This window comes from Sorex araneus, chromosome 10 (assembly GCF_027595985.1).
Source record: "Sorex araneus isolate mSorAra2 chromosome 10, mSorAra2.pri, whole genome shotgun sequence".
In the NCBI taxonomy this organism is placed as follows: domain Eukaryota; kingdom Metazoa; phylum Chordata; class Mammalia; order Eulipotyphla; family Soricidae; genus Sorex; species Sorex araneus.
In genome coordinates this window covers 67,477,782-67,489,602 of record NC_073311.1, presented here as the reverse complement: position 1 = coordinate 67,489,602, position 11,821 = coordinate 67,477,782, and the positions used below count along the sequence as shown (strand labels likewise).

Sequence of the window (11,821 nt, the reverse complement as noted above, 5' to 3'; positions counted from 1 at the left end):
GGTGTCTTACAACTGCCACCAGGTGGCTTTGGGGAACTATGTCAGATATTTACCAATCTTGTGAGGAGAGAGAACATGCTGAGAAGCTGCAGAGCCAGCAAGGTGGTCGGACTGTCCTTCCAGATTAAACCAACCAAACCATGATGACGGAGAACGGGCTAGTGCAATGAAGTGTGTGTTACACTTCAAGAAAAGCTCGGAAAATCTGTACTGGAGCTAAACTGACCACAGACAACAGTGACCCAAGCTGTGTGGTTTCCTGGAGACTCACCTGGATGAGCAGGAGAAGGCCTTAGAGAATCGGGCTTGGCAGAGAATCCCTGCCACGATAAGCTCTGGGATGAGTGACAGGGGCACGACTCATGCTCACGCCCCACAGCTAGGGAGGACCCCAGGGCAGAGCGTCCATGTTGGGGTTACCTTTAGCTTTTCTATCAGTTCCAGAACATCTACTTCAGTCTTTGATTTTTATCAATCCTTCAAATAATGTGCAACTCTCCCACCCCCCAAAAAGAGCATCAACAGAGACTGCCCATCTTGGTATTTTCCGGTGTTCCTCTTCTCATACTACTTTACCTCCTTCGATCATAGCTGACATATTTTAAAACATTTCTGATGCCTAAAACTTGCTCCAAGGAGGGGCTGAAGAGGCAGTACAGCAGATAGGGTGTTTGTCTTTCACATGGCCAAGCCCCAACTTCCATCCCCAGCTTCCATCAAGTGTGACCCCAAGGACAGAGCCAGGAGTAAGTCCTAACACTGCTGGGTGTGGCAAAAATAAACGTCCCAAAGAATGTTCTGAATGGTAAATATTAAGCTTTGGAATACAGCTCCTAGGAACCGTTGACCTATGAACCACTGAGTGAGCTGGACTTCACAGCAGGATGTGCGTCCTGAACACATCACCATCCTGCCTGAGGCCACATACCCCCACCCCAAATGGAACCAAGGACCCTGACACCAGCAGGCAGAGAGACCCAGTCACCAGACCACCTTTGTCAGTCCCACTGCCTGTACCCCAGACGCTCACCTGACAGCTGAGTGCAGCCTGTGTGTCTGTGGCCAGCCCAGTGCTGGGGGACACTGTCCTTTGTAGACACCAAGACTTGAGTTCGGAACGTTTGGACCAGCCTGAAATCAAGCACTTTTCTCTGCAGACTGTCCAGCAGTTTTCCTCTCCTGGCTCTCCTTTAGGCTCTTCTCACAGGCCTCGGCAGGAAGAACGGCGAGTCCAAGCAGGGTGCCACCTGCCGTAACAGAGAAAGCAGCATCTGGCCACACTCAGGCCTGAACATTCTCGTCAGACTGAAGGCAAGATGTGAGGAGGACCCAGCCTCACTCTTCCACTCACTGCATGTCAGCTGCATGGTCCATTCTTTGCCTTGTTTCATGGTCTGTGCAAGTAGATGTCAGTATGATCCACTTCCTCTGCATGCCACGGGGTGATGTCCCTGAATCATGTGAACTATTAGTGCAGCATCCCTGGAAGGTGTCATGTGCCTGCAGCAAACAGGCCCTGGGACAGGCGTGGCCTGAATTCATCCCACCTGGCCTCATGAATCCCTCCATTCTCTGCTCTGTTCTGTGGGGGCATGTTGGGCACCCAGGAAAGTTAAAAAAAAAAAAAGTGTGTTCAGGATACCACTTCTGTTCAAGTAGGAAGTGAATTTGAATACAGTGAGATTATGAAGGGGTAATGCCATTTTTCTCTGGAGAGGGTTTTTTAAATTATGTTGTAAATGCTGATAGGAGTAAGAAACTCCTTGCATTCCTCCAATTTAGACTGCAGAAACTACCTATTCAAACCGAGATTCCTGCCCCCACTCCCAGCACTAGTTATGTGCCCTTAACAGGTCACTGGATCACTCTGACTAAGCAGTGAGAGAATTTCCCTGCATCAAATGCCAGGGAGTTAGTTGGATTCTGACTCGCCAACTCATATCAGCACTAGGAAACCATCAGGAAAGGGGCTTGAGAGCTGGCAGCTGGAGACCAGGTTGGTATGAAGAGATGACGAAGTGTCAAGGAAACATCAGCACAACACAACAGCACTAATACTGCTCACAGATGGTGTCACGGGAAACCAGGTGTCCCAGAAGTGCCATAAATGAAATGCTGTTACAAGTGCCATGGATGCTGTTACAAGTGCCAGCCGCTACGTGAGACTGTCTAAGGATGGCCTCAGAATATTACGGGTGGCAACTTACTGGAGTACTTGGTGCTGATGAAAGTAACACACTCTCCCACAAGTCCTTCATACTCCCGGATCATCACTGCAGACGCCAGCCAGTACTGGATGGACACTCTTGTTTGGTGCCACTGTGACAGGCTGTTTACATTACAAATATTTGCAGACTCTTCACTGAGTTTTGCATCTCGTTTCCTTAGTTGGATTTACATTGTTTCATAACCTTAAACTGCAACTGAAAAAAAGAAGCCGTTATTTTCTTTCATTAGAATGGTTTGGTATGACAAGCCTGAACTAGAAGTATACAAGTACACACTTGCTTGCCTTTTCAAACCAGTTTACTTGATATACTGAAACCAACTCAAGATTCCCAGCTCAATATTACTCTACCAACACCAGTACTGAGTCCTCTTTTTCCATTTACAGATTTTTGTTTATAAGAAAGGCATGTTTTATAGTTACTGATGAAATACCTTTCATTCAAAAGCATTTAAAATCTGGCATTTTAGAAAACTATCAATGGACAATAAATATTTCTTTTCAATGCAATGATTTAAGAAAATTATTTAGGAGTTCACTATGCTCTAAAGTAGCAAAACAGAACTTCCCAGAACTAGCTGAAACCTGGAGGTGGCCCCTGCTTCTGCACTACGGCTGATGTTTCTGAGTCGTCCCGCATCAGCCCAGGGGCACAGAGCACACAGCCGAGTGGCCTGCTGTGTGCTGGAATCCGCCCTCTGAGCCACTGCTTTCCAGGCTCAGAACTTCTGGGGCCGGAGAGACCGTGAGGGGGATAAGGAGCCTACCTTGCCTGTAGCCGGCCTGGGTTCCATTCCAGTCCTCTGAGCACTGCCAAGAGTGACCCCTTCACTAAGTCAATGACAGCTGGAGGGATCGCTTGGCATGGGAGATGTGTGCTGAAAGCAGATAAAGGACCAAACGTGACGGCCTCTCAGTGTCTGCACCGAAAACCACATTGTCCAAAAGGAGAGAGAAAGTATGGGGGAACTGCCACGGGGGGAGGAGGAGGACTGGGAAGGGGGGGTACACTGGGGATATTGGTGGTGGGGAACGTGCACTGGTGGAGGGATGGGTGTTTGATCACTGTATGACCGAAACTCAAACATGAAAGCTTTGTAACTGTAGCCCACGATGATTCAATTTGAAAAAAAAAGAGTGATCCATGAGCATGGCCGGGTGTGGACCAAAATTTTTTTTAAAAACCTACAATTTTATTATTCAAATTTCAGAATGTTACTGCTATGCCATTGTAATACATCTGTAAAGTGTCAGGTTTAGAGCAAACATTATGCCATGTAATACATCTGTAAAATGTCAGGTTTAAAACAAAACATTTCTACACACCCAAAAATTGCTCATTTGTAAATAGTCATTACCCTACAAATAAATTCTAACATATTTATTAGAATATCTAGAATTAAAAGTATCTAGAATAATGAAAATAACTCAAATTAGAATTATAAAAACTACTCAAAATAAATTACTTCTCCAAAGCTGAACTATTATTTTTGGTTTTGGACCACACCCTGTGCTACTCCCCTCTCCCTCCTGACTCTGTGCGCTGGTATCACTCTTGTCACTGCTGGTGGTACTCAGGGACCCACATGCAGTGCCAGGGGGTCTGTAGGATAACATTGGTTTACCCTTCCTTCCTGGCCACTGGGAGCTTGTGTTTGTTGATTGCCCCTCAATCTTTCAATTACCTTTGTCTCCTGATCAGACTCTGACTTGTAAATATTGTCTTTCTCTTCTCCCTAATGTCCTTTGCATGGTTAGCTATTTCACAGCAATTGCTTTTGTATGGATACAGGAAGATCGTTAAAAAGACAAGCCTGTGGCTTGGGAATTGACTGACTCCAGATAACATTACCTCCTGGACATCTGCTCTCTAACTTAAGCCTCAGTTGCCCTTACTTCCTAGACCCCCAAAAGCAGGGTCCCAATGAGGGACTGGATGGACCTACGTCAAGCGGTGAGCTATAAGCTACCCTGGCATCGAAATGGGCCTGGCCAAAGTGCCCTATTGCTTAATTGTAAGTTAAGAGCTTGGTCATGGACAAATTCTATCATGATCCAAAAGTAGTAATTAGATTTGGACCTTGCTGGGGTTAGGAATGATTAATCTGGCCTGAGCATTGTAGTCTGAATCTGTGGTGAGATGTTCCCAGGAGAGTCATCCTAAAAGTGTCTGTTACTATGTCCATACAGAATGGCACATAATAGGAAGGAGAATTAAAGATGCTAATTAAGTTACTGGTCTAAGGAGAGGAGAAACACACCACAAGGGCAGTTATGCCCTAGTGGCCTGCAGATGGCATTCTGATTGCGCTTCCCGTGGAGAGAGCACTGAATGTGGCGGCAACAGAGAGCCGCTGGAGAGCCCTCGAATAGCCTTTCCTGTGTCATCCTCCTCATTTACCCGGGCAAAATGAGGAGGATGACCATCCTCATTACCAGAGTACACAGCTCTGGCCCAGGCGGGCCAGGGGGCAAAAAGGGGATTTTTCCAGGGGTCAAACGGGTTGGCTAGTGCAAGGCCATACTCCCTGTACTATCTCCAGCCCCTGCTCAATTATCCTTCTAAAAAAGCATCAAAATGTATCTAGTCTTGAAGAGAAAATACCTTCCTTTGAATACAAGCACTAAGGAAAATTTTGGTGAAAGTAGAAGATACCTTTTGTATAAAAATCAGTGCCAGAAACTGTGATACCTAAATAAAATATAGTAATAAAGAAAATGACAATGTTTAATGGGAATAAAGTATTTATATAACAAAACTCTTATCATAAGGCTATGAAACATTTTGTCCTTTGGTGGATGAGAAGGTACAGTAACTTTGTACAGCAAAATCATAAATGTTAACAATATTGTAACTATGTTGTCTAAATTTAAATTAAAAAACATATCTAATATTTTGTAATATTTTAAAATCTTGGATGAAAACATTTCTCAAGGATAGATCTTACTAAATTTTAAGATAGGCATAAAAGGGAAGAAGCGGCGAGGCATTTTAATTCATATATACTGTATCATAATATAATCATATTAAGAATGACAACACTAACATTTTCATTTTCAAGAAATCTGAAGATATATAAAAGCGATTAAAGAAATACCTGCGTAAACTTAAATGCAAAATACTAACATGTCTTCAGACAAGCCGGCTATAAATAAACACTTAGCTCTATTTCTCATTATGATGCTAGTGGGATTCTGAGCCCTAATTGCAGGGTTACATCTCAGGCTGAGATTTCAGAGTCCCGGCAGTCCCTCAGGGCACCCTGCCCTCCAGGGGCACCTGACGATGCCTGTCCACCTCTCAGTGGCCCCTCGCAGGGACCCGGAGACAGTCCCCCACACTGCACACCCACATCTGCCTTCGCAGCACCCTCAGGCCAGCTCTCTGTCTGCACCCCTGCATCACAGGGACCCAGAGAGAGTCCCCCACACTGCACGGCCACGTCCACCTTCTCGGGCCCCCCAGGCCAGCTCTCTGTCTGTGCCCCCGCATTGCGCCTTGCTCCCTGTGGAGGGAGCTCCCTCGTGCCATCACTCTGCAGTACCTGTGCTGAGTTACTCTGGGACTGTGAAAAATGGGTAGAATTATTTTTCACTGATAACTGGTGAAAACAATCATTTTGTTGATGAATTCCAGGGCTGCCTCCAGTTTCCTTCTCCCCTGGAAGTCTGGTCTCCCTCTCCAGATAAACATTAGGTGTCTCCTTGGTGCTGATGGATCTCTCAGGCTCTTCCATCTGCTGCAATACTGAATCTTCATCTTCAGATGGCTAAAAGTAGTAATTTTTGTGTAAACAATACTGAATCTTTTTTAAAAAACTTAGTAACTTTAAGGCATTCTTAAAATCCACACTATAGAAAAATTTCAAAATACATGAAACTGGCAGGTCACAAATCAAAGATCGTGTAACAATCTTCAAACAGACATCAGGGAGTTTTCAAAAACTGAGAACCCGAATGACACAAAGGACAAAGCAAACCCAGGAGCGTGTTTCTTGGGAACAGCCTGGCATGTCCACACGCCAGGCGCACGGGAGTGGTACTGGACATCAGGAAGAGCAGACAGTGCTCTGATGGGTCCGGCCTCTGGGAAGGCCTTCAGGGGCGACTTACTGACGCTGAAGAATGAGAAAAGGGCAGTGGAAGGTTCCTGTCCTGCACAAGCCAACCACTGGTCCTCTGTACTCCACAGTGATTCCTGAGCACAGAGCTATGAGTAAGCTCGGAGCACTGCTAGGGTGCTCCAAAAACCAGAAAGTGAAAGGGAAGAGGGTAACTGGAAACAGGATGCATAAGCGCCTGGAGAAGAGACGGCCAGCGAGGGCAGATATAGTCTGAGGAACTTCAGGAGGCTGCAGTCCCTCTGGGCAGTCTCGAGCAGAGTGGAGATGGGGGGCCTGCAGGTGCAGGCATCCGAGGGCAGGAGAAGGGCGCGTGCGTGGGAGAGCCATTGGGAAACCAGGCAGCTCAGACAGGATGATGGCTTCGAAGGTTCGGGGGCCGATGCCAGAGATAAGGAGTGAGTAAGCATGCAGGTTAGTCTGGACTGGAACAAAGGGCCGAGAAAGGGGTGAGGAGAAAGTGGCCAAGGAAAGCAGACACTGGACAAGCAAGAGGACAGAGCCAGGGTGTGGCCCTGGCAGCCCAGGTCCCCAAGCATAACCAGGGGTGACCTCTGAGCTCAGTGTGGAGTAACCCTGGGCACCACCAGGTGTGGCCCCCAGAAAACAACCCAACAGAAAGGCAGAGGGGCCAAGAAGCAGCAGCATCTTAACTGCTGGGTTTCTGCTATGGGCTACTGGAGAGAAGGCTCGAGACTGAGACAGTAACATGGACCATGTGAAAGACTGACGTGGGAGGGAACCAGGGCCCCTCAGCCCCAGGGAGAGACGGTGCTGGGACTGTCCAAGAACAGAGCTAAGAGGGCGGCGTGGGACTGTCCGCCGAGTCTAGAGTCAACTAGATATAAGTGGAACAAGGGACATCATTTAGTTTGTATTCTAGAAGATAGGAAGGGGTCCCCACAGGGCACACTGAGGAAAATAAGGACAGCAAACCCCGCAGGACACAGACAGGAGAGTGAGGGACAGCAAACCCCACAGGACACTCACAGGAGAGTGAGGGACAGCAAACCCCACAGGACACTCACAGAGGAGTGAGGGACAGCAAACCCCACAGGACACTCACAGGGGAGTGAGGGACAGCAAACCCCACAGGACACTCACAGGAGAGTGAGGGACAGCAAACCCCGCAGGACACTCACAGGGGAGTGAGGGACATCAACCTACAGGTGACCACACTTGATAGCAATGGGGAGAGATGGGAAATAGCCAAAGCAGAAGAACCAGCATTCAGAGAATAAGGAAGGAAACTATTTAATAAGTTAATTGTGAGAAAAATTTCACCAAAAAGGAAAGTGATAATTTCTGCCCAAATTACTAGAAATTTAAAGAACTGTCTAACAGATGTCTCAAAGGGTTGGAGTCACGCCTTCATGAGGTTCGATCCCTGAGCACCTCAGGAGTGACCTAAAAGCCACAATGAGAGAAGAGGTGTTTAAAGTGCCAGTGAATTTGGCAACACGTAAGTCATTTGTGTCCTTCCTCAGCAAAAGCAATTTTCACAGAAAAAGATAAAAGACTGATGAATGGAGAATCAACACAAGAAAATTCCTTTCAAAATTATGATGAAAGAAGTGCCACATTCCCTCTCAGAAGAGCAGAAATCAATTTCATTATTCACTTTTCAGCCTTCAAAAACATGTTATAGGTTTTCTTCATGTAAACATTAAAACTTTTCGTTTATCTATGTGGTTCCAGAATTTTTTTATCATTGTGTCTTCTTATAAAATAAATACAATATCTACAGGCAGAACTTCATTTTGATAATAACATACATTATCTTTTAAAATGTGAATTATCATAATATGTTTGTATTTGTTCTTAGTTTAACTGCATTTTACACAATTTTAGCTACATCACATTTATTTCCACTATTTATTGGTCAAGCTATTTTTCAGAATGCAAATTACAAAAATGGAAATAATTATAAAGTGGCAGGTCATACATAATCAAAAATTAAGATGCAAAGCATAACTTACCATCTCTGAACTAGAACTGAAGCTGCTGTCTGTCTGCCTTGGAGAGTAACTGGCAGACTGACTGCTCTCCGGAGAGCTAGGATCTGTAAATAAATGTTCCACACAGAGAAAATCACGATTCACTGAAACTATGGTAGCCAAAAGGCCCCTGCTGACACACCCGCCCAGTGACGTATCTCTGAGGCACCAGAAACCTGTGTTTGGGTGCAGACAACCTGCATTCCCAACTGCTTGCATTTTTGGTACAGTCAATGCTTAAAAGCCTCCAGCTGAGGAGTGAAGAACCCTGTCCAGCGGGCACCACACACCGGAGAATGCTCTGGATCCCAGACCGGGCCGATAACACCGGGGTACCCCAGATGGAGCAGGTGCAGTCTCCCCGCCTTCTCCAGATGGAATCCTGGCGACACTGAGCTTCTACTAACATGGCTCTGGTATGTGGGGACCAGGACTATTTCTCCAAACTCTGCGGCTGCAGCAACCTTTCCTGATACACAAAAAAACGTTCAGGAATGGCTCCTTCGTCCCTGAACAGCCATGATCCCAGAGACACACAAACCAATCTCGGAACGCAGCGGCTGCTGGCAGAAATGCTCCTGGACTGTGAACTAAGCTACAGCCCTGTGCCACCCCGGGAGGGGAAGGGTTTTTGTCCCTCAGCCTTTTCCCCTTTGTGGCAGCATGGCGACCACCACCTTTCAGAGCCAATTGGACAGAGAGGTAGGAGCTTGCAGTGATAGGGCACGCAGGAAATCTCGCGATGAGGCGGGTGGAACTGGCCCTGCTCCCCGCCCAAACTGGACCCCGAGTGGCCACCCACAAATGGCTCCTCCGCTCCTAACAACCATAATCCCAGAGGCACACAAACCAATCTCAGAACACAGCAGCTGCTTGCAGAGATAACCCTGTACTTAATTACTAAAATACCAGAATTCCAAAACTGCACAGCTGCTGTCGCAGCCACGCAGCATCATATGCTCTTCATTATCAGTAATAGAAAACAAATGATCTAATGATGCCTTTTCAGCAGGTCTGATTGTTCGGAGAAAATTCCAAATAATATTGGGTTTTCTGTTGAAAAGTGAAAGTAATCAAAGTAAAGAGAGAGTAAAGTGAAAATCATCTGCTACACAGGCAGGGTGGGGGGTGAAATGGGGGGCATACTGGGGTTCTTGGTGGTGGAACATGTGCACTGGTGAAGGGATGGGTGTTTGATCATTGTATGACTGAGACTTAAATCTGAAAGCTTTGTAACTGTTCTCACGGTGATTCAAGAGGAAAAAAAAAGACTCCAACTGACAAATTAAATAAGGAACACAATATAAAGGGTAATGAGGATTGAGTTAGACCCATTTCTTCCCTATGTGAAACACTTTTTAATGCATAAATAATAAAGTGTCAGGTTGCAGGAAAAGGGAAAAGCGGCTTTATTAATAAGGAATTGATTACTAAATTAGAAATAAATTTTCAGTGTGCAGTAAAGGCACGAGAAAGAAATATTTTAAAAGTCCCATATGAGATTCTTTTTTCATCTCCTTAGTAGATTCTCTCTTTTTTGTTATTTTTTCTTTTAGTGTCACACCTGGCGATACCCGGGGGTTACTCCTGGCTCTGCACTCAGGAATTACTCCTAGCAGCACTTGGAGGACCATGTGGGATGTTGGGAAATGAATCCGGGTCGGTCCCTTGCAAGACAGATGCCCCACCCAGCCCCTAGGTTCTCCTGAGGTGCCAGGAAAGCTTACAGGAGAGTGCCCTGGAAAGGACCTCATGACTCACCCACATGGACAATTGCTACCAACGAGCATCCGCAATTCTCCCTCTTGTCTGTGAAAATGAGTAAGGAAATGTGAAGCAATCACCCATGCAGGTCAGACTACCACCAAAGTACGTGCACCAGGACTCCGGCTACCTCACGCCAGAGGGCAGGACTGAGGCCCTGAATCAGATCGAACCCATGAGGCACATACACCACACGGTCCCTCTTGTCCCTCCTGAGGCAGGACTGACGCTCTGAATCAGACCTAACCTCCTCAGGTGCAATGCTTCTTAGGGCAGGTGTGGTGCTCTCTGCAAGATTCGCTGTTATGGAAGGGTGTAAGACATTTCCTGAAAACAATCGAAAAACCAACTGCCATGTGATTTAGTGATCCCTTATTGGGTCAACAGGGCAAGAGCAGAGAGCAGAGTCTAAGATCCTGCCTGCACGCTGCGACCACTGAAGTATCCCCTACAGACGGCAACAAGGTGGGAGCAAACGCAGTGTCTCCCGGCTGAGTGGAGACTGCACAGGCTGGCGAGGCCAACCATGACAACAGTTACCCTTACAGAGAAGGAAACACTGTCCCGTGCTACAACAATATGGGTAAGCCTTGGTGACACTGCTGTTAGAGAAACTGACCGCAGAGTAGACGAGTACTAGGTGCTTCCTCACATGCACTATCTAGATGTCTGAACCCATAAAAAGAGAAAGTGGGTTGTGCTGTGGGTGGCTGGGGCCAGGGTCTACAGAGGTCCCAACTCTCAGGAAGGTGGATTTTACCCTTTTCCACTATAAAAAAGATAACAAGTTATAAATCATTTCTTACCTATGGCAAGAATCAATATTCCCCCAAATTATTGTTCCCCCAATCACTTTTATTTTAAAAAACTAGTGTATCTAAGCTCAAAATCCAAATTACCTACACACTAATGTAGGTACAGAAACAGCTAAGGGTGCCTACAGAAAATCCAACAAAGCCATACAGGTCGACAGGAGCCCTTTAAAATGCTTCAGTTGTTTTTCTAAATAATTACAGAAAAAATCAGATTGCATTTACAGAAAGATACCCCCTGTCCTTAGGTAAGTCTACCCTTAGGATGGAAATTTCTATATAGTAAAAATCACACATAAAATTTCCATTTTCCTGCTTATAGTACTACTTTGTGGGTCAGGGAAGGGGCTCAAAGAAAGCGTGAAAGCACAGCTCCAGGGACCCCCACGCACCACTGGGTCCCTGGAAGCCTAGGGCCAGGTGCTGGTTCTCAAATAAAACAAAAACAACTAAGCTCCCCAAAAGACCTTCTCTGAACTTAAACTTCCATAATGATGAAAGAAGCACCAACTACCATCATGGAGAAATACATAGTGTATTTCACGTTCTTTGGGGGGCTTCGGTCACACCTGAGGGTACTCAGGACTCCCAGCTCTTCACTCAGGGTCTTTCCTGGCAGAGCTAGAGGGACCACATGGGGTGCTCTCTGCCCTGCTGAACTACCTCTCCAGCCCCAAGTGTATCTTCAAAATGAAAGGATTCATTTTCAATTCCTTTTTGAAATATTTTACACCAAATAAAATATCTTAAACTAAGAAAGGCAAGGAGCTAACACTCATGTTTATGAGAAGATAGACAGGCTCTATGATAAATTACACTGGAATGAAAAACTAACAAAAATAATTCTTATGAAGCAGAAGAAAATTGAACAGATGTGAGGGCCCCGCCCTGTCCAGCAGG

General features: G+C 46.0%; 1 protein-coding gene across 1 annotated transcript in view; it reads right to left on the bottom strand.

Moving 5' to 3' along the window:
* Nucleotides 1-5,035: 5,035 nt before the first annotated feature.
* C10H12orf40 (chromosome 10 C12orf40 homolog) overlaps nucleotides 5,036-11,821 on the bottom strand; it is a 65,850-nt gene continuing 59,064 nt past the window's right edge. The window contains exons 11-12 of the mRNA XM_055118113.1: nucleotides 8,328-8,410; nucleotides 5,036-5,997 (exon numbers count right to left, since the gene is read on the bottom strand). Coding sequence (XP_054974088.1) covers nucleotides 5,449-5,997; nucleotides 8,328-8,410 — 632 coding nt within the window. The 3' untranslated portion in view covers nucleotides 5,036-5,448. The remainder of the gene's footprint in view (nucleotides 5,998-8,327; nucleotides 8,411-11,821) is intronic.